The sequence below is a fragment of the Rhodofomes roseus genome (assembly GCF_022264815.1).
Source record: "Rhodofomes roseus strain CIRM-BRFM 1785 chromosome Unknown C8Q71scaffold_6, whole genome shotgun sequence".
NCBI classification, from domain to species: domain Eukaryota; kingdom Fungi; phylum Basidiomycota; class Agaricomycetes; order Polyporales; family Fomitopsidaceae; genus Rhodofomes; species Rhodofomes roseus.
In genome coordinates, this window is record NW_025952962.1 from 1136191 (window position 1) to 1157786 (window position 21596).

The following is a 21596-nucleotide window of genomic DNA, read 5'->3' on the forward strand; positions in this document are numbered from 1 at the left end:
GAAGAAACTGATGGAATGCTGTTGTCAGGTCCCTGTGCAACCGGCAGCTTTACATGTGTGAGCCTTGGCGGGAGGCCGATGTATCAGTCTAGCGGTTCCTCTGTAAGTTCGAAAGATTCCTAGCCATTCGGACTTCGGCTGACAAATGTCAACGCATCGTACCAGCGCGCCACGTCGGCCGACAACGGGATGTGTTCTTCCGACTATGCCGCCTTTCCCTCCAGCAACAACACCTGGTCCCTCGTCCTCAGATGGCACCACCCGCACAGAAACGCCGCCGCCGTGGCGCAGATGTCACATACCACACCATAGGCAATAACACCTACATCCTGCCGGCCCACCGACATGTATCTGTCGCCTCAACGCAGCAGTCTGTCGTGATGAGGGCCTCTGCGGTTGCAGCCGCTAACCCAGTGCCTCCGAGCATCCCTGTGGACGACAATGGTCTTCCCAATCGAAGGGATGCGGCTGATGGTCCCCCCGACGAGTCACTCGAAGCATTCGAGACGCTTCCGCACGACTTCTTCGACAACATCAACGACATGCTCGAGTTTGTAGACAGACCACGGAATCGCACGGCCAGTGTAAGTACGACATGTAGCCATTACTGAAGGAAAACTGACCCAAGTACAGGATAATCCCCTCGAAGATTGGCGACAGCACCACATCGACGAGTGGCTCGCGGAGGTGTTGCGTTTGGAGGGGCGATGTGGGTTTCTTGACGAGGCGTGTGCAAGCTGCAGCGAAGGTCGTGCGGAGTACCGGTGCGACGACTGTAACGACCTACAGTTGTACTGCCAGGAGTGTGCCATAGAGCGGCACCTTTGCAATCCGTTCCATCGCTTACAGGTGAGCCACTTCTTCGATGATGAGATCTAACATTACTCAACTTGCGTCATTGGTTAGTGCTGGTCCGGGACGCACTTCCGAAGGACGACGTTGAAGAAAATAGGCTTCCGCATTCAGCTTGGCCACCCGCCCGGAGAACGATGCCGCAACCCGGTCAAGGCGTTTGCGGACAATTTCATCGTCCTGGACGTCTCTGGCGTGAACGAGGTCGCCGTCGACTACTGCGGATGCGAAACGGCGCAAGCCAAATCGATCCAGTTGCTTCGCTCCCGGCTTGTCCCAGCAACTGGCGTTGATCCGAAGACCGCCGCCACATTCCGCCTAATGGAGTTCTACCACCTTCTACATAACCAATCGAAGGTCTCCGGGTTTGAGTTCTACAACACGCTCACTCGTCGGACCGATAATACAGGAACTTGCGAAATCAAGGTACGCCGTCTTGTTGACGTCAAGAATTGTTCGGAGCCTCACAGAATGCCACAGTCTCGGTACACCAGCTTCATGCGAATGGCGCGCATGTGGTACCACCTCAAGCTCCTCAAGCGATTTGCCCGTGGCCATGATCCACGCGGGGCGAAGGCGACAGCTCCGGGCTCTTGCGCGGTGCTTTGTCCTGCATGCCCGCAACCCGGTATCAACCTACCCGCAGACTGGGCTTCAGCTCCCCCGGAACGAAGGTGAGACTTCGGATGAACTATCTTGAGCAGTTAGCAACTGACGATGAGCTTAGCTGGCTGTATCGTCTGTTCGTTGGAATAGACGCTAACTTCCGGTTGAAACGGAAGAAAGTGTCGTCAGATTCAGCAGATCCCGGCTTTAACAATGGGATCGCCTATTTTGTGGAGGAACGCGCGTACAAGGAGCATTTGGACAAGCACGACAAGCACGACATTGAGGACACCAGCACGTGCAACAACCATGACGCGGTCAAGCTCGCGAACATGCGGGGAAGTCATGGTACGGCGGCTAGTGGCGTCGCAACGGTCAAGTGCGTTCGGCATGACATGAAGCGCCCATGCTCCGTTGGCGACCTGCAGAAGGGTGAAAGGCAAGTAATGACTGTAGTGGATGTAGATTCCCTGTACTCATCGTGATATAGGTATGTCAACATGGACTACCTATTTGCGAGCAGCATCCAGCACACTACCCCCGGAGTGGACAAGATCCGTCTCGTCGTCTCGTACGACATCGCATGTCAATGGAGCACCAATCTATGGAGCAGGATGCTCCGTTACGACCCGCGATGGAACTACGACGCTCGCACCATCACGTTTCTCATCCCGAAGTTCCACTTACCGGCCCATCAAGATAGCTGCCAGACGAAGTATTCGTTCAACTACGTCAAGGGTGTTGGCCGGACCGATGGCGAGGGCGTGGAACGTGGCTGGGCCGCGGTCAACGGGTTTTCTGGCAGCACGAAGGAAATGGGGCCTGGCTCTCGTCGAGATGTGCTCGACGATGCCTTCGGAGATTACAATTGGAGAAAGGTCACTCACCTCGGTGCGTCATGATGCCACCTCACCCTTACCATGACTGACTGCTATTTAGCGAGAACGCTCTTGGACCGCATGAAGAGCGCTGTCATAGAAAGCGCGGAGCAAACCGTGATCTTCGAAGAACTTACCGCGGTGACTGATCGAACGCGCGTCACGGAGTGGATGCAGCAAGTCGAAGCGTGGGAGGAGGGAGCGGATTTTAATCCGTTTGTAGCCACACGTCATCGTGAGTATCGCTTTCGTTATGCCCTGCAATCAAACATGACTCATGAGATTCCGTTGTGCAGCTATCACTCTTGCAGCCGTTCGGCGCGAGCTCGCTGAAGAGGAGTCCGCAGGCATCGCCAACGGGACCCTCATACCTCTGCATGAGAAGGTCTCCCCAAGCGCGTTGATAACGGCGGGACTTGAGCTAGAGGACCATCAGTAAGTGATCCGAGCCGCTTCGAGCCCTTAATTTTCGCAACGTTCACACACACACACACTTCCTCAGACGGCGTCTACGTTCAGACGCTGCCGAACTCAGTGCCCACTCTCCGGATGATCAACGCGCGCACCTTATCCGCCGCCGCAACAATCTGCAAATTCGCATCGACGCCTGGCGAGAGATTCAGCTTCTCTACATGCCAGGTGTAGCAACACTGCGTAACCAAGCCGCAGAAGCCTCAGTAGCCGCAGTCCTCGCCGAGAACGCCGCACTCTACCTCCCATCTGACGTCTACAATCACCCTCAAGTCCCGCCGGCGCCCGGTTTGCTTGACATTGAGCGACGTATGCGCCTAGCCCAGGCTAACGACTCTCTTGACCAGATGCGGCGTCATCTTCGTGCCCGCACGAAGCTCTTCAACATCAAGGATCGAGACGTGAGGGGCCAACGCTACAACACCCGGTCCCGCGCATACATCGATACAATACAAGCAAAGATTGACGCCGACGCTGAGCGTTATCGCCGAGCGCATGCTGCTCTCTATACCATAGATCCCGAGGATAGCGGACAGTGGCAGAAGGCCCTCCGTTCACTCAATCGGAGCGATATCCGCGCAATGCACCAAGGCCTTGACCACGAGACCGAGGGCCGCAAGACCCTTTCATGGATATGGCGGACGAGCGGGACAGTAGGTCACGACGATGACGAGGACGACCAAGAAGGTGACCTTGTTCCTGTATGAATGTAAAACCGTCACTGACATGCTTGCTTTAGCTGTACGCATCGAGTGGTGCAAAGCACGCGCGCGCGCAATGCGCTGGGACGAAGAATGCGATCTCCTTAATGAGGAGATGCGACGAGTCGGCGCCTTCTTCAAGTGGCAGGCAGACTGGTGGACGGACCAGGTCCAAGAAGACTGGGATGCTGCTGTAGGGCGTACGGCAGAGCATGCCCAGGGTCGTCGAGCATACGCACTCAGGCAGGCAGACTTACGACGTGCACTCTATGACTACTGTACGCATGCTTGGAGGAACGTCCCTGAGTTCATCCGACTCTGTAGGAATAGACCAGACATATCAGGCATTATTCACGCACAAACGTAGCACCTGGACTTTGTATCACATTGCATTGTAATGATAGCTAATGGACTAGTATACAATGGAGGTTTCGTACATCAAGCTTCAGGCTATATACAAAGTGTTGCAGCCCTCTGACATCGTGACGTGGGCCTTGCACATCGCATCAATGGATGCCATATCCCATGCTGCGGGCTTCATACATCACCTCTGGGGCTTCCAGCACCGAGCCACGGACCCTTATACATCGCGGCAGACTCTTACACATCGCGTCAGAGGCGTCATACATCGCAGGCAGGACCCATACATCATTGACGTAGGCCTTAGACATCGAGCCCTGGGGCCTTATACATCGTGTCACGGACCTCAAGCACCGGCTCCCGAGCCTCATACATTGTGCCGCAGGCTTCATACACCGAGCCACGGGATATCGTGTCCCCGCCTCATGCAGCGCGCTGCATCACGCCGCGGGCCTCATACATCGCGCCGCGCAAGCCTTGAACGTTGCGCCAACCGTCCCATACATCACGCCAGCCGACTCATACATCGTGCCACAGGCTTCATACATGGAGGCGCGGGACATCGTGTCCCGGCCTCATGCAGCGCACCACATCACGCCACGGACCTCACACATCGCGGCATAGGCCTCATACATCGCGCCGCGCAAGCCTTGAACGTCGCGCCACAGACTCCATACATTGAGCCGCGGAACATCGTGGCCCGGCCTCGTGCAACGCGCCACATCACGCCGCGGGCCTCATACATCGTGCTCGACGCCTCATACATCGTGCTCGACGCCTCATACATCGTGCTCGACGCCTCATACATCGTGCTCGACGCCTCATACATCGCGCTCGACGCCTCATACATCGTGCTCGACGCCTCATACATCGCGCCTCAACGCCTCATACATCGCGCCTCGATACCTCATACATCGTGCAGCGCAGGCCTACAACGTCGCGCCGGCGGCCTGATACATCGCGCCGCGCAGGGCCGGACGCCCCATACATGGCGCTGCACAGGCCTCGAACGTCGACCCACAGGCCTCATACATCGAGCTGCAGGCTTCATACAGCAGGACACATACCTTGTACACCAGACTGCAGGCTTTGAATGTTGAGTCATGAACCTGCACTTCATGCCTTGCCGAGCAAATCGAGCAAAGCTTGAGGCATTGTTGACGTGCAGCGTTGGGAATGGTCGACAGGTACACGTGGACGCCGATAGACTCTATCCGAGCGACAAGCAGCCTCAGTCATATGTTCAATAGCAAAGGAACGAATCACTCACCAAGGACAGCCCTCGAGGACCACCTCGAGGACTCGCGTCGCACTCAGAGCATCCGTCCCTCTCAAAAGCCCCGATTGAGGATGGCCTACAGACAGGAGGGTGGGCATCATCAGAATGAGCAATCAGCGACGTAGAAATGGTGATCAACGTACCAAAGCCATGGGTCGAGGGTGTCCCGTCGTAGGGAAGTCGACGTCGCAAGGTCGACCCTGGGCTGGGACGAGGGTGTCCAGTCGTAAGGAGGTCGACCCTGGGCTTGGACGAGGGTGTCCCGTCGTAAGGAGGTCGACCCTGGGCTTGGACGAGGGTGTCCCGTCGTAAGGAGGTCGACCCTGGGCTTGGACGAGGGTGTCCCGTCGTAAGGAGGTCGACCCTGGGCTTGGACGAGGGTGTCCCGTCGTAAGGAGGTCGACCCTGGGCTTGGACGAGGGTGTCCCGTCGTAAGGAGGTCGACCCTGCGCTCGCCGAGCATGGAGAACGGTGGCAGGGTGGTGGTGGTGGAGGAAAGCGCAGCCAGCAAAGCTAGGCGCCAACGCTACCCGGAAGTGTGCTGTCTGACTTATGTAAGTATCCGGAGCGCTCAACATACCGGCCTTTCCCGTCCGGCTCGCTTATGCGTACTCGCGAGAGACTTATACTTCAAGTTATAGGGAGGGTTTATACATCGCGGGATGTATGAGTCGCGGGTCGGACGGGTGGTACATCGGACGTCGAGACGCGATGTATGAGCTATACATCGCGGGACGGGTGATACATCGGACGCCGATACGCGATGTATGAGTCGAGAGGGAGGGTTTATACATGATACATCGCGGGATGTATGAGTCGCGGGACGGATGATACATCGGACTTCGAGACGCGATGTATGAGTCGCGGGATAGTTCATACATGAGGTGTCCGGGGCAATGTATGAGCTATACATTGCGGGACGGGTGATACATCGGACGCTGAGACGCGATGGATGAGTCGCGGGACAATTTATACATGAGGCGTCCGGGGCGATGTATGAGCCATACATCGCGGGAGGGTTTATACATCAGACGTCTGCGGTGCGATGCATGAGTCATACACCGCGGGACAATCTATACATCAGACAGATGTATGAGTTATGCATCAAGGCTTGCTGCCGCTGGCCATCTGCAGTCACAGCACTCATGTATGAGTCCTGGACTACAACAACAGTATATTTATGTATAGGAACGCCCTTTACGCCTGAATAGTGCCTAGTCGTGGTATCTAGTTTACTGTATCTAGTATACTATAAGGTTACTAGTCTGACTTATAGTCATTGGATGACTAGTTATGTTTGGCTAAATAGTCAATTATAACTATAACTAGTATGTTAACTGAAGTGGCTCATTGAGTGCAGTCTGTTCGAGCAGATGGTATTGGTTGAACGTTCTGACCGTTGTCCTTTCGCGACGTGCTCGCGCATGTACGTCTGCCAATCCTCAACGAATCGCTCCCTTCTTTTCGAGTCTCTGATTTCCGTCTCAGTTGATCAGAGTCGCGTCCGCTGTAAGGCTACTAGTATGCCCTATGCTCGACCAGTGTGCTGCCGTGCAGCACATGTACAGGATGCTCGGACGATATCGTCTATCATGAAGCAGGGCTGCGCGATGCGAAAACAAGCCGGGCGATTCTATGGGCGGCGACGAGTAACATGGGCTGATTTGAGTGAATTTTGGTCCGAGTGAGGGTGCGCGAGGTAGCGTGCGCAGAGGGGTGTGTGGAGTCAATGTGGAGTTGAGAAAAGTACAATAGATAGTCAATCAAGATGGATGAGTAGAGTGCGTGAGTCTCCTCGTCTCCGCCTTATAAGTTGAGTCTCCGCCTTTCGTCGACGCAAAGTCCTTTGCCAGCTTCCTGTCAAGAAACACATTGCGAGGCTGCTGGCTTTCATGCAGATTTCCCTTCAGGGAAATGAGATGGTTGAATGCAGCAGCTGGTTGTAGCACACCCATCACATTGTAAAACGGAGACACCGGTGGCACTGACTTAGACAGGTCCCAACGAAAGATTTGACACTGCTGCTCCACAATTTCGCCGTATAACACGTACTCTGGGATGGTTTCTTCGTGCATCGCCTTCGGGATCTCTGCGTCAAAGGTCCTTTTCCACAGGTCATACATGCACTCGGCAGCATCGTCAACGACCACTTCGCAGGCTTCCTGACTCTTTTTGAGGGCGTCTTGGAATGCCTTACATCAGGAAAATCCCCCCCTCAGAATTGGCACCAACAGTGCAACATCCACAAGATGCACGTTATTACTGCGAATACTTACAGTTCGTGCCCATTCTGGCAGCCATTCGCAACATTCTCTGTATTAGCGCGGAGTCTCATGTATAACCCTAATCGTCTCTGAGTACCAAGTAATGTAGTGGCCGTTCGCACCAATGATCGCGTCAGGTTTTGAATTCACAATTGGCATCAATTCTTGTGCGGAAAGAGTAATATTAATACAAATTGTAGAAGCTATGTGGGCTTTGGTAATGATTCAAGTAAAACACGGTACACTCGTCCAGGACGTTCTCGCTGGTCCAATGTACTGGAACTGGACCTCCCCACTTCGGGTTGAGATAAACACTACGCTGTATCAACGACAGTGGTACGATTGAACCTAGCTGATTAGGTCCTTGTAGCGATCTGATCTTGTACATTTGATATTGTCGGTCCGGGGCGTCTGCAAATTTGGAAAGCCACTCGACGTAGACGAGATGACGCGGCACGTTACGACGTGGCATTGCCGGAGGGAAAAGAAAAGGCATTACTCTGTCTGGGATTGAGAAGACCACTCGAATGCGGCCCACTCGCATACCTACATGTGACCATAATCAGTCCAATCACATATCAGATGAACAACCGGCAACACGTACCAGAAAGACCATGTTGTTCCCGGGCCATTGCAGGCTCACTCTCGCCAGACACACATACAAGGGCTGTGTCAAACCGTGCAGGGATAAGTACCTCGGTGTTACGTCCGACCTGTCGCGGTCGTGCATGAATAGAATCGAGTGTCTCCTTCCCGTGCTGCTCGACGTTACGGAATTTGATTTTGTGGAAGACCGGAAGAGCTGTGAATGGAATTCGCATCTGTACGGCTCTCGCTTCGACTTCGTTCCGTGTCAGGCCGGGGTTGTTCAGCTCAACCACAAACCGAGCAAAAGCTGCCGTGAAGAATGTCGCACCATAGCCTTGCGGTGACACGATGTCCGCAACAGGAACCGCTTTACGGCTAGGATACTTCGCCATGACGTGATAAAGCGGACACGCCATATCCGGCGGTCGCCAACGAATCTCCTTTCGTGCGGCGATAACGTCTTGATGTTCGCGCTGTGCTTGTAGAAGACGCCACTCGACATAGTTAGCGTGTTGTAGTACCTTCTCGCGCCGTTCAAGCCACTTGGTCATCTGCGGGAATTCGTCTTTATGATTCGTGGCACGGTAGGCCTCCTTCGCAAAGTCGATATGCAGGCGCTCCGTAGACTCAGTGTTGTAGTTATCTGTGGTACCATAGAGTCTGATCGCACGGACGTAGTGAACCATTGCGTGCAGCTTGGGGAAATCGAAATGATCACGTGCACCGAGGCGGACGAAGATGTCCTTCTTCGAGTGGAAGGTGGCCAGGGATTCCTCGAGTGCTAGGAGGGTAGTTTCTGAATGAACCGAGTACTGAGCCATGTAGATGAAGTCAAGGAGTGCCTTTGTCGCGGCGACGAGATCGGTTCGAGCCGGCTCGCCACCAGGTATCCGCACGTCGACAAGAAGTGCAAGTAGAAATTTCGCCATTTGCCTGTGCTCGGTACCGGTGACACGCGAGAGACCGGTGATCCCTTTGTGGAAAATCCGGATGCTATGGTTCGGCGGCAGCCGCCGAACCCGAGCGTCGACCTCGTCCTTTCCTACTATGCTCGTAATCCAGACAAGAACGTGCTTAATGATCCCCTGATAGAGCTGGTGAAGCAAATCAGGAGTGATGGCACGATAGATATTGACGTAGGGTAAGTGTTCCCAGAATGGATGCTGGATCGGCTTGATACCCGCAGCGTCGCACGCTTTATTGTAGTCGGCAGTCCCGAATTTGCTGAATGCGTCATACGTAGCCTCGATGTCGCGATATCCTGCAGTACATGGGTAAGACCCGAGCGCGTCATGAGGGCACTGGCAGATCGGGCAGTCGCCGGTGTAGGTTCCTGTTACGAGAACCTGTTCGGGGTAGTCCCCGACGTAGACGGCCAGGATGGGATGGCATCGGCGCTCTATGCCGTCACCACTCGTCATAGAGATGCCGTCAATACCAGCCTTTCGCAGAGGCTCGACGACCATCGACATGCACGCGTGAAAGATGTTTGCAAGTGTTCGCCTACGAGCGGCCTTGTTCGTGATGTGTTCGAGGCGGCTCGTTGGCAGGTACGCAAGGAGTATCTGCCCGCGGTGCGAGGGCTTGCGACGTATCTCCTTCGGCAGGTTGCCAATGGTCAGGTAGACCGGGTATGCGGTCTTGTTCCGGAATTGAGTCAGTTGGGTCTTGTCGGACGAGATGATGATGGGGATGATGGTTGCACCCGGTTTCTCTGCTTCGAGCCGCGTCTACATGATAGCTTAGCATTGTATTGAAGTGATAGAAGATATGACGTACCTGGGTAGCCCACCACCATTTCCCCGTGTGGAGATCGTGATAGAGCCGTAACGTTTGGTCAGCATCAGCATAATGGCGCTCCGGCGTGATACAGAGGATTGCCGCATGCTCAGGATCACCCCAAAGCGCAAGGATACATTCAAGAATATCGCGGCAGAACATCTCGAAGCGTTCGCCGCCCACGCATGCTTCGAAACAGCGGAACTCTGGACGTCGGTTTGGCAGCTTCTCATCAATAATCTTGTTCAGCTCCTCGCTATTTTTGAACGACAACTTCAGTAGATCGCGGACCTGAACATCGTAGTGAGTGATAGCACTATGAACACTGAATGAATTGACATACCTCCGGAATTGCGAGCAGATCTGTGAACGCGGTCGATCCCGACCCACGAAGCTTCGCCCATCGAGCGATCTCCCAGTCTATGCGCGACGCAAAGGGTGCGTATGGATTCTTCGCGTCAGGATCGACCTCATGAGCGTAGGACGTGTAGGCAGAGCACGGCCCTTGACCTGGCCGTGTAGGCGCTCCTGCATCCCCTCCAAAGGGGACAACGTGTACAGGTGCGTCACGGACTTGCTCGTGTTGTGCCGACGTTATCCCACCGGGGGGACCACCCTTCAGTTGCTGTCCAGGTGCCATGTTCTGGTTGGAAGCCTCATCGTGGACATCGTCGGCAATTGGCTGGTCATTCGGCTCGGAAATTGGGCCTGCAGGCAACGGATCAAGGCGGCGGCCATCTCGTTCCTGTTCAGGGATGGGCTGAGCGATATCACGGCCAACCGCCTCATCGTCAGACCCTTCATCGTCGCTCGACTCCTCGGCAGGCTCATAGGAGTCGGGGTCCATATCCATGCGTTCAGCGCCAAACGGAAGGTCGTCGGCACCATACGCATCTGCCTCACCGAAGAAATCACCCTCGAACGGTACCGGGTCATCGTCCACCTCAACATCTCCTGCAGCCGGGTCCTCCACGTCAACATCTTCGGCGGAAGCGGCTGTGTCGGCTTCAGCGTCTGCAGAGTGGGAACGGCCTCGAGAGTGTGAGCGTGAGGCCCGCCGATGAGCAGCCATACGGGTAGGCCGCCGCATCGACTCTTCGTGCTCTCGAAGAGCTGCCTGACAGGCAAGTAATCGACTTTTTCGTAAGTGTTGAAGGAAATAGCCATGTTGGTCGAACGAAGCTGTGCAGCCGTTGCAGGTGTATTTCATTGTGATAGAGGCAGTACTATGTACAAGAAAAGACTGAAGATGGGACGTGTCAGTGATCAAGATTCCTTTCGGTGTGCATAGCTAGACCATTACTTACCAGTAGGCACAGAGAGTGACGTGCAAAGGAGGGGAGAGTGGAAATCAGCGAGCTGCACCGTGGAGACGATTGCCTTAGATCGATGTTCAGGTGAGAATGGGGTAGGAATTACGCGCCTTGGTCACGCAGCCACTGCACTTGCCGAGCACGCGTGCACTGCATCACACGCCTCTGCCAGCAAACCTCTTGAGTCGACGTTCCTCATCCTGCGTTCTGGTTGCTCCCTTTCGTTTAGCTATCAGTTGTCAGTCAATCACTTATCGAAGAACGGATCGTACGTCGTTACTCAGCCTAAGCACCATCACCATACTCCCCTCCCCTTAGCTCTGGCCAAAGTGGGATTGGATTGTGAAGCTGAAGTCTCGCCGGTCGGAGCGTGGGCCATACTAGGTGAGTATATACTTCCCCGGCCGCCTATTCTAGTACTGTGACTCACATCAAATGTCTCTGTGTCTGCTCTGACACCATTATCCTCCCAGGCCGTCCGAGTCTTGTTGGCGTGCCATGTCGCAGTCGATATCTGTGCGCAACATGGATGAAATGTCATCCAATGGTCAGCGCCAAATTGGTCAACGGAAGATGAGGATGTTGCAAGGTGTCACAACCAATTCTCGGGGCGAAGATGACTCGGAACAAGCTGTGAATACATCGTGTAAGTATCCGAGACTATTCCACATTCAACGCTCACCTTACTACTCTTTACAGCAGGTCGACCGGTACGGGCAGCATCTCAGGCCGCTCCTAAAGGTGTGCATCTGTTGTGACCCACTGTTGTCAATGTCAGTAAGTATGGCTCGTGCACAGCATGGGCTGGTATGATCAAGAAGCCTCGTACCGTCGTGTCGACTTCCAGTGGTACTGCGACGTCTGTAAACGGTAGGCTACCTCCTGGCGACCACACCGGGTTTACGGTCACGTTCAACTTCCGTATTCAGCAGGAGATACCCACGCCAATCACGGTGAACGCGCGCAAGTAATCCAAGGGAAGCGGAGGAGGGCAGACTCAGCGGCGACGAAGGCGATGAACACCAATACCGGCAAGACTACCAGCAACATGGAGCATCGTCCAAAGAAGCCCAAGGTTAGCAGTTCCTCCGGTTCGCAAGCTCCCAAGTCCAACAAAGGTACGCCTGCCAGTGCCTGCCGTGCTCACGCTCAATAATGCGTGGATATACTCTTGATCCCCTCATCATCAGCAGGCAGAGCCTATGCGGCCCCCGAGATGAATAGCGATTCCGATTCAGACGACCTTCAGCTGCCGCCGCCGCCGCCAAGGTTGCAAAAACGCGCACCTCAGCCTGAGGCAACTCATACCCAAACGAAGTCAGCGGAGAATCTCTTTGACGATGATGGAGAAGACGAGTCCCGAGTGAGTGAGGATGCCGAGATTGACGGGGACGAATATGAAGGCCGTGAAGCGTGCACGGACTTCGAAGCTGAGGTACGAACTAGGGCATGGTTCACTGCAGCTACCACTTACTCGGACATCATAGCGTGTTACCTTCTACGCACCGGGTGGGCACGCTAGTTCATACTGCACTGATTCATATTGATTAACACTTGTAACAGGATCTGACTCGGCCGCGGTTGATGAAACAAGCCACGAGCGCAGCAACTTCATACAACCTCCTAGCCGTCGATCGAGGACATCTCGCTCGTCGAGCATAGCAAGCTCGAATCATACCGGACCGCCAGCCACGGACTACGACGACGACATGGTCGATCTGCAGTCTGAGCAGGAGGACGATGATCAAGAACATGTCGACGCAGACCAGGCAAGTGTCTATGCTGTTGCACGTAGGGGTCGATCTTCTGTGGAGAGTGAAGATGAACTGGATGACGTGAAGATCGTTCATGCCGCCGCTAAGGCTCCGCGACAGGTGCGCTTGATTCTGCAATGGTCCTATGAGCGTTCTCTAATTGCCATAATCGTGCAGCTGACGGAGAAGCAACGGGCCAAGCTGGCGCAGGAGGTACGCTCAAATTCGTATGTCTTGTCGTATATTAACAATGTGCAGGCTCCTTCCATCCAACCGTCGACCACAAGGGGCAAGTCCCATGCCCCGGCAGGGCGCGCGGTGAATCACAGCGACCAAGACACTATCCCTTGGCTTCCGCGAACACGAATCAAAGTGATTCGTAGGCACCAAAGCGTGACGATGGATATCAAACCCCAAAGCTCAGTGATCCAGCAGGTCATCCATCACTCCTACGCAATCGGCGACTGTATCATGGTGTTCGGCTCTTCTTACTCGATCGGCAACGCTCCTGACCTCAATTTCGTGACCTCCAAGCATACGGTGATGGAAAAAGCCGGGCTGGACGCAGTCGCGTTGACGGCTCTCATCCGAGCAGCTGAAATGCTAGGGTATGATGACGACTACGATATTGCAGATCGTCTTGAACGCGGATCGCATGATGACTACACCAAGCCGCTTACCAACTACGTCAGTACCGTCTTTTTCCTATCCTGTCGTGTATTGATGCCTTGATGCCTTTTGTCGTAGGTCGCTCATCGTCTGAGCCTCTTTCGATCAGCAGTCAAGCGAGCAGTCACGCCTCCAGTCACCTATGCTTACGACCTTGGCCGGGTCACTCGTGTCAGCTCGCCGTCTCCTAGCAGCGGGAGCCTCTTGCAAGATATGAATTATATCTACCCGTGGTCTGCGACGGTAAGATGGCGCGTGCATGGTTCAATTTGATTTTGACATTTTTCGTGTAGAACGGCTTTGATCGCCGAGCACCATACGAGAACACCGCTATCCAGGAGGCACTGCGCGCCGCCTTCTTCACACAGCAGCAATATCACCATGTGGGATTGCAGAACAGCAATGAATTCAAATCCTCGTTGGAAGATGCTCCTTCCGCCGAGCTCGAGATCCCGGCGGAGATGTTGTCTTTGGCAATGACAGCGGTACGTCTATACGTCACGCGGTTTCTTCTCATCTTCATTCTATCCCTCAGGTCGAGTCGGTGATTTCTGATCACAATCTCAACCTCATCAAACCGACCGACTTCAACGCCACAAGTTCATCTGCCTATCGCGCGCACCTGGTGCGTCTCACCGACTTCCAGCGAGCACGGCCCAAGCGATACCACCGTGTGATGCACAGCCTCTTTGTGGCTGCGACGTGCGTCGTTTGCTTTTGACATACCACTCGTGATCGAGTCAAGCTGATATCTCTGTCTAGAACGGGGCATGCAATGCATCCGGGCGCGAACAATGGTGAAGCCATCGATTGGGCTGGTATCCCAGATGAGTAGAATGTCAGTACTAGTCTCGCCGTTCAGGTATCTTTACTCGTAGCCACTCGTAATCACTCGCAATCGTCTCCTCGACTCATCACTATCGTTCTCTCAGCTTGTTACTATCGGTTGCTATTGTTCCTCCGTCGCGTTGCTATCAGTTTCTAACGTTCCTTCGTTGCGTTGCTATCAGTTGGTATTGTTCGCTCATCTCGTTGCTATCGTTCTCTCCGCTTATCAGCTATTGCTTTCGTAATGATCTTGGACACTGGATCGGCCTCTACTAGTACTACCGTTTGAATGCAGTGCAATGCACGTAATGTTCTCCTCAGTAGTCCGTGACTCCGTGTGAACGAAAGTAAGATGCTGTATTGATGTGAATGTTCACGGTATACTGTAGAACATGCTGGTTAATACAAAGGTATGCCGAGCAAATGCCTCATAATTACTGGTATTATTGAGTATTCATAGTTGAACCCAGTGGGGCTGGATAATTGTTGGTTGTACGAGAACAGAACGGATGATCATTCTTACTAACAATATCATGGAATAACACGACGTTCTTGCTCATTCATCGGAGGTATTTTTCCTGATGTAGTCTCTTTAAGATGCTTGCCCTTCGCCGGACGAATGATAGCCCATATTGTCTCTTCTGCTGATTGCGGATCCATTTCAGACCAGTGTACAAATACCTGGCGTTGCTACGATCGGATGGTTCGATTGCACCGTGATCAGCTCCGGAAATATAAAGGCGTAAGGAAAACGGAAACTCACAGTCTTCAGTCCTGTCAACTCTGAACTCTTCAGACCTTTTTTGGCGTATGCTGCTGGAGACAACCATGTTTCGGGTCCGTCGACTACGTGCCTTCCGGCCCGAAATGGTCTGCCAGCGCCCAGAATAACTCGAGGCCTTCCTCAACCTCCAGCAGCTTGACAGTGGGACCTTTGGCGACCTTACTCAGGACTAACGACACACACGTCTGTTAAATCCGAGATCGAACGACACATGTGTACTTGAAGGGAACAGCGTACTTCGGGGACCGCTCTCAGGCTGTGGTATGTGTTTCATTCCACGTAGTCCGATGCTCGCACGGGAGGCGTGCATGATGCCAATACTTTCGTGAGCAATTTCGTGTGGATGGTGAGTAATGAGCGTTGAACAACAAACGATGCAAATCAGATGCACATACTGTTATTGAGCTCTCGGGATAAGCAATGGGCGCAGCCAATGAGGCGAGCATCATGGTCCAGGGAAGCAAGGAGTACAAAAGAGCGAACATCGTCAAATAGCAGTCGTCAGTCTTGATAGAAAAATGAAATATCAAGCCGCAATGCCAGTGGATGATAGCAGAGGGAGCGGACCAGCCGTGCAGAGTTCGATGGCTCTCGTGGCTTTTATGAGTTTCTCAACAGCTTCCCCATGGGTTGAATCAAGGCGGTCAGACCAGGGTCAAACTGCGTGGTCGTCGGCGATAAAATCGGGAAACTGTGAAGTACTAAGGATTGCAGTATGCAACACGAGAGAAATGGAACCGATTTACCTCGCGCAGACGCACTGCCGTTGGGTAAAGAGCGCCAGGAGCGCAAGGGGACTCGGCCGAGGAGGGAAAAGAGGACTCGGATACGAGTACTTATCCCCGGCCGGCGACGACCCTGTAGCATCTCTGGAAAGATTCAGCACTCACACAACTCTTCACGACGACTTTCGTCTTACCGTCAACCAGTACGACAGGCCCAAGACTGACTCTGACAGTGATGGATTCCGGGTCCAACGCGGTTGTTCACATGGCTGAGCTCGATAATCAGAATTAGAACAAAATGAGCTGTGCTGAGGGCTTCGGAACTCAGACCTCAGACCTCAGGCCTCAGCGCTCAGCTAGCCTTGGGCCTTCAGGGCAGCTGCAGTAGACAAACCTGCATTCAATGTTTTGAGTCGTCGATGTCGGCGTCTGGCCTATGTGACGTCGTGTGCACTGTGCGCAACAACTTGAACTGTTGAAGTTGAACAAGATGGAGATGACGCGATCAGGTGATCAACGACCGTCGGTATCCGGCGCACGTCCCCAGTGCCAGTGACTCGCGCTCAGTAGTCAGTACTAGTCAGTGGTCACCTACTCTCATCCTACCACGGGGCGATCCGTCATGTCACGCTCGACAACGTCGACGACGACCTACAATCTAGTCAAGTACTCGCGTTCAAACACGAATGACCGCTCTGAAGCCGAGCAAGAATGGCAACATTTCACGAATCCGATCCTGAGCCTTGTCGTAGATGCGAAGAAGATGAGCGACGGTCAGCTCGAGTCTCTGAGGACCCGCGTAGTTTGGGCTCTCGGCGCCAGCAACGACTCAATGGATGTCGACCAACGCGAGGTCGTATTTGTGCGTCGTCTCACTTCAGTCTTCTGTATGACTTTCCTTCAGGCAAGTCTGAAATGTATTGTTTCTCATGCAGGAGGATCTGGACATGCATGTGCTCTCCTTGACACCGCCGGTGCACGGTCTTCCCCTGAAAGCCGTCTATCGAGACACTGTTGTGGGCGTCCGCTACATGCACCCTCGCACCGTGCCCTCAGGGTCCACACCGGTACGCATATACTCGGTCACAACGTGTGCCCTTTGACCTGAGAGGCTTCCCAAGACATTCAGAAGATTTCAAGTGACTTTCCAGACAACTGACCACGCAGCTGCCTTCATTGATTCCATCAAGCTCATCTGCCCCTGCAGAGCCAACTCTGGCCCAGCTGGACGTAGCACCCAAATAGCTAGGACGACGACGATGCCGGCGGCTTTTGGGGCAATCTCCGCGTCTGCTCCGTCCGATCATACACAGGCTGCTGCAGGGTGCTCAGTACCGCCCAAGACACCAACGCGCAGACGCCCTACTATGTCTCAAACAGCATACCACCGCACACCTGGGCCGCTTTCAGACGCCGAAATACATTCGAATGTTCTTGGACCCTCGTCGGAAATCTCTTGCGCAGGCGATAAACTCCCTGCTCTCACGGATCGACTACAGCATGCATACATGCCGAGTCAGTCTCACCCACCACAATACACTCAACCGGCCCTGGATTATCGTGACGTTGCTATCGCGGAGTCGACCTCACAAATTGCTCCACCGCCTCCTGCTTCCGTCTACACACAGTCTCAGCTTGGTGGGCCTCCCGCACCGTCTCAGCGCTCCCAACCCTGCGATGATTTCCGTTACTCCCGACCATCATCTGCTGGCGCAATATCTTCTACTAGGGCAGCAGACTACTCTGGAGAGCCCTACTCTGATCTGCCTCAGTCTCGCTCGGACAGGGAGCCTCTGAACCGGCCAAGGTCTGGCGGTACCACGCCATCGATCGCTTCATCTCAACTACATCAGGGATCTAGTACCGATGCGATGCTCGACCCTGCGCCTGTCCACGGAGACTTGGCCATGCGTGCTCAAACCCTCCAGGCGGTGCCTACTCATGCGGGACCCTCGACTTCTACTTTCGCTCAGGAGATTGCTGTGGCCCTATCTAGTACGACGGATCATCAAGTTCGCAACGCATCCACCGTGGACCCTCCAGCATCAGCATCCTTAGACATTCTCTCTGCCCTGGAAGAGACTCGGTCCATCTACAATCTTTCCCGTGGTGAGCTCGAAGATCTGGTAGCAAAGGTCGTGCGCGAGGACGGGTTTGCTAAGTTGGTGAGCACTTTTTTCGCACGTTTACACCCCTTCCATGCTCATGGTTTCATTGATAGCTGGAGAAGGTCGATTCGATGTGGGCGATCAAGGAGTGTCTGGGTCAGATTGCATAGAGCGTAACACGAATCACTTGTTGTATCATACGAATCGCTACGCGCCTTGTGCGCGCCATACCAGAGCAACAGCCCGACTGCCTTCACGTCGCCTTTCACTGCTGACATGTGCAGCGCAGTCAGTCCGTCAGTAGGGTAAGGGCGTGTACACTAGATTGCCACGACGGTGTAACCTGTGTATGTAGCTACATTCGGTCCGAATCAGAGAGTCCGCACCGATCGAGCAGAACACAACACCAAACTCAATCGGTGCGTGGAGATGCGTAGAAGCCTCATCGTGAGTGGACTCCAAGCAACACAGAACGCGCAGCGACGCGGTCACCTGACCGCGTCCTTTTCCTCGCTTCAGCGGTAAGTACGCCAAAGTTGGAATGACAGAATCAATGCGAAAAGGTACCCGAGAATTCACAACTTGATGTTCGCTGACTTCAAGCGTTCCATCGAGATTTGATACACCAGATTACATACAGTCTCCGTTCTACTTTGCGCTCCCTTCATCTAACGGCAATGCTGCAATACTCAGTACTTCCTCCCGAAGCTGTCCAGAGACGGGCGTCCCCACGAAGACTAAGAAGCCACCCTTTCGTCAGCCATTCGTCATTATAAGCAGTGAACATGACAGTACGCACCTCAGGCTCCGGCTTGTTGTCGAGGATCTTGTCAATCTTTTCGAGGACCTCGGGCGTGAGCTTCGGGATGACCTCAATCGCCTTCAAGTTATCGACGATCTGCTCCGGCTTGGACGCGCCGAGGATGACCGTGCTCGTGTTCGGGTTCACCGCGACCCACGCGAGCGCGAGGTGCGTCACCGTGCAGCCCAGTTCTACGCGGCACACGCATGTCAGCGACCCCGACTCAAGCGTCCGGCCCAGCGCGCATACACTCACCCTTCTCGGCGAACTCGGAGAGCTCCTTGACCTTGTTGAGCTTGCGCTTGCCCTCGCCCTCATCTATCGTCTGCAGGATCTCGCGGTAGAAGACGTTCGTGTCCTGGTTCGCGTAGCGCGAGCCCTCGGGGATGCCGTCGTTGTACTTGCCCGTGAGCAGCCCGCCCGCGAGCGCGGACCACACGGTCGTCCCGACCTGGTACTTCGCGTAGATGGGTCTACGTGCGAGTTGGGGGGTCAGGCTGAGGCGATGGGAGTTTGTGGTGGACAGTGTGGACTTACGCGTATTCCTTCTCGGGGCGTTCGCGGTGGAACATGCTATGAGTGCATGGTGAGATTCGGGGATGGATAAGTGGGAGGGTAGACGACGTACTGGTGCTGGCATTGCTCGGCGATGGGACCAACCAGACCGAGCTTGTCAGCGACGTCTGGGTCGTGTGTCAATTTCTGGTACAACCATCGCAATAATAAGCGACGTACGCCATGCCTCCTCGAGCTGTTGCGCCGACCACTCCGAAGTGCCCCAGTAATACGCCTGAAGATGCGAAGTTAGGACCGGATCCAAAGCCTCACGAGACGTCCAACGCACCCAGCCCTGGTCAATGACGTGGTTGAAGGCTCGCACAGTCTCTTCCATGGGCACTGCATCGATGATTCAGCATAGCACTTGACTTGCCTATTACCGGAGACATACCACTGCTATCTGGGCGGTGCGCCAAGATAATGTCGACGTAGTCCATGCCGAGACGCTCGAGGGAAGCCTTGGTGCCCTCGATGATGCTATATGCATTGTTGAGACCCGAGCAGACGCGAGAGATGGATATATGTGCTCACTGTTTCCGCGACAAACCAGTGTCGTTTGGCGCGTTCTTCTTGGTCCCGAAGAAGACCTTGGTGGAGATGATCAGGTCCGTCCGTCGCCAACCGAGCTCCCGAATGACGCGGCCCCTACATCAGCGGTTGCTGTCAGGAGAGAGTTGCAAGGCGGTTGTTCGGGACTGACATTTCGCGCTCAGACTCGCCGTTCGAGTAGATCTCTGCGGTGTCGAACATGTTGATGCCATGCTCGAAGGCCGTCTTCATGATGTCCTTGACGGGATCGCCCTTGACGGTGCCGCCGATTGTGAGCCCTGCGATGCGCACACGTCAGCGCAGACTCGCGGAAGCTGGGAGCGTGTTACGCACATCCTCCGAAAGAGAAGACAGGGACACGCAGGCCACTGGGACCGAGCCTCCGGAAAGGCATGCCCTTGGCGTCGTACTCGATCTGTGCGGTGGACATTTTTCTGTGGTGCGAAATGCGGCGAGGTAGTGGGGACGAGGTTGAGCGGAAAGTGGTGGTCAGGCGTGGGACGACCAGCCTCATAATCAATAAATACTGGACGCGAATACCCGGGTATATATTGAACAGGGCCAGAGGGGGCCCCACACGGGGGTCGAACGAGTGTGTCAGCATGGATGCTGACAGGCGTGGCGGGACGGCGGGGGTCGCAAACACACACGTCACTCGCGCCATGCACTCGGCCACCCAGGTGGGCGACATGACGCATGCGCCGACGCCCTCCGTTCGACTTCGCATCGTCCCCATGCCACCCCAGACTGCCCACTCTGGGTAGCACGAGCGCGTTGTGTTTGCACGGCACCCGCGGTCGCCGTTCCCCTGTAGCATTCCAGTCAGCACATAGTACGTGTCTGTCCGACTCTGCACGAGTACGTACATACGTTTACCCTTGCGCTTACCCCTTCTCCATTCGAGATGGAAGGTTCTGCGGAAGCCAGGTGCAGTAGTACGCAACCGTGGCCAAAACCCCCGTGTTCTAGATAGCTCGATAGGGCGGCAATGTGTTCTTGAGATGGGCCTCTGCTGCATAAGTAAGTTTGGATCCGCCGTCCCAAGAGCGGTGCAGTCTTCGTGTGATCTCTACGCTTCTCTACGGCCGTTCAATACATACACAACCTCAGGCGCTCATGATGTCTACACGCGCGTGTAGACATCTAGATCTGCAGATCGCTGATCACTTTGATCTCAGGCCGGTAAGCCGCTGTGGTCGGAGCACAGTGGTCCTGTTGTCGTTGCTGAATATTGAATGTCAAGGAGTACCAGTAACCCCGTTCAATTTCGAGAATGACATCTGGAAAGGTACGAGTTGTTGCTCAGTTCTTTCCGGATGGCGAAGGCAAGTGAGTTCGTGGTATGAAAATCAAGTTCTCCCCCAGCACTGAATTGGCAATATTGCCACCGAGCGGCACTATACACAGTTCGGTGAGAGCCTGAACGAAGGGCATAGAGATTATGTCAAGTGCGATCCGTCACCGTTCGTCGGCGTACGAGGCCGTCGGATAACATGCGGCCCCATTGCGCTGAGTTCATAACTTCGTATTACAGGTGATGCCGGTGAATAGGTTCTGCACAAAGCACTCCTTCTACGGTGCTTCCACGGTGCTACTGTCTGATGTGAGTTCTCGTTTGAGTGCTTAAATGATGCTCTAGCATTGATCCCAATTTGGCTATGCGATGCAGAACATTCCGCAGATCAATGACAATCCAGAAACTAATGACCTACGCGTGCGACAGGCGTA

The 21596-nt window shown here is 54.4% G+C and overlaps 6 protein-coding genes across 6 annotated transcripts; 3 read left to right on the forward strand and 3 right to left on the reverse strand.

Annotated features, from left to right (window-relative positions):
* Nucleotides 1–251: 251 nt before the first annotated feature.
* On the forward strand, nucleotides 252–3875 carry C8Q71DRAFT_894833 (uncharacterized protein; the record flags this gene model as incomplete). The annotated part of the gene is made up of 10 exons (XM_047928724.1): nucleotides 252–584; nucleotides 634–849; nucleotides 907–1278; nucleotides 1333–1526; nucleotides 1580–1897; nucleotides 1949–2349; nucleotides 2398–2571; nucleotides 2633–2771; nucleotides 2839–3494; nucleotides 3547–3875. 10 exons carry the CDS (start codon nucleotides 252–254, stop codon nucleotides 3873–3875), a joined length of 3132 nt encoding a protein of 1043 aa, XP_047781108.1.
* A 6-nt stretch (nucleotides 3876–3881) lies between these two features.
* On the reverse strand, nucleotides 3882–5610 carry C8Q71DRAFT_846941 (uncharacterized protein; the record flags this gene model as incomplete). Its single annotated transcript, XM_047926649.1, has 5 exons — nucleotides 3882–4192; nucleotides 4474–4744; nucleotides 4936–4948; nucleotides 5139–5223; nucleotides 5291–5610. The coding sequence occupies 5 exons, from the start codon at nucleotides 5608–5610 to the stop codon at nucleotides 4015–4017; spliced, it is 867 nt and encodes a 288-aa protein (XP_047781109.1). The 3' UTR covers nucleotides 3882–4014.
* A 1985-nt stretch (nucleotides 5611–7595) lies between these two features.
* On the reverse strand, nucleotides 7596–10418 carry C8Q71DRAFT_703890 (uncharacterized protein; the record flags this gene model as incomplete). Its single annotated transcript, XM_047920348.1, has 4 exons — nucleotides 7596–7957; nucleotides 8025–9729; nucleotides 9779–10069; nucleotides 10122–10418. The coding sequence occupies 4 exons, from the start codon at nucleotides 10416–10418 to the stop codon at nucleotides 7596–7598; spliced, it is 2655 nt and encodes an 884-aa protein (XP_047781110.1).
* A 2590-nt stretch (nucleotides 10419–13008) lies between these two features.
* Nucleotides 13009–14659, forward strand: C8Q71DRAFT_749073 (uncharacterized protein). Its single transcript, XM_047923184.1, has 7 exons — nucleotides 13009–13058; nucleotides 13104–13532; nucleotides 13593–13757; nucleotides 13808–13999; nucleotides 14050–14216; nucleotides 14277–14352; nucleotides 14525–14659. The coding sequence occupies exons 2-6, from the start codon at nucleotides 13245–13247 to the stop codon at nucleotides 14347–14349; spliced, it is 885 nt and encodes a 294-aa protein (XP_047781111.1). The 5' UTR covers nucleotides 13009–13058; nucleotides 13104–13244; the 3' UTR covers nucleotides 14350–14352; nucleotides 14525–14659.
* Nucleotides 14660–16473: 1814 nt separating this feature from the next.
* Nucleotides 16474–18129, forward strand: C8Q71DRAFT_722305 (uncharacterized protein; the record flags this gene model as incomplete). The annotated part of the gene is made up of 5 exons (XM_047921518.1): nucleotides 16474–16713; nucleotides 16787–16918; nucleotides 17232–17366; nucleotides 17480–18016; nucleotides 18073–18129. The coding sequence occupies 5 exons, from the start codon at nucleotides 16474–16476 to the stop codon at nucleotides 18127–18129; spliced, it is 1101 nt and encodes a 366-aa protein (XP_047781112.1).
* Nucleotides 18130–18648: 519 nt separating this feature from the next.
* C8Q71DRAFT_855978 (voltage-gated potassium channel beta-2 subunit) lies at nucleotides 18649–20298 on the reverse strand (the record flags this gene model as incomplete). The annotated part of the gene is made up of 11 exons (XM_047927243.1): nucleotides 18649–18696; nucleotides 18759–18952; nucleotides 19017–19234; nucleotides 19299–19334; nucleotides 19390–19444; nucleotides 19497–19551; nucleotides 19606–19658; nucleotides 19711–19796; nucleotides 19851–19964; nucleotides 20020–20146; nucleotides 20202–20298. The coding sequence occupies 11 exons, from the start codon at nucleotides 20296–20298 to the stop codon at nucleotides 18649–18651; spliced, it is 1083 nt and encodes a 360-aa protein (XP_047781113.1).
* Nucleotides 20299–21596: the final 1298 nt, after the last annotated feature.

Bases quoted from the DNA above. Each gene is read 5' to 3' on its own strand.
- C8Q71DRAFT_749073 (XM_047923184.1), top strand. From the start codon at position 13,245: ATGGATATCAAACCCCAAAGCTCAGTGATCCAGCAGGTCATCCATCAC. The intron at 13,533-13,592 runs GTCAGTACCGTC...CTTTTGTCGTAG, and splicing joins CCAAGCCGCTTACCAACTAC to GTCGCTCATCGTCTGAGCCT. The intron at 14,217-14,276 runs GTGCGTCGTTTG...ATCTCTGTCTAG, and splicing joins AGCCTCTTTGTGGCTGCGAC to AACGGGGCATGCAATGCATC.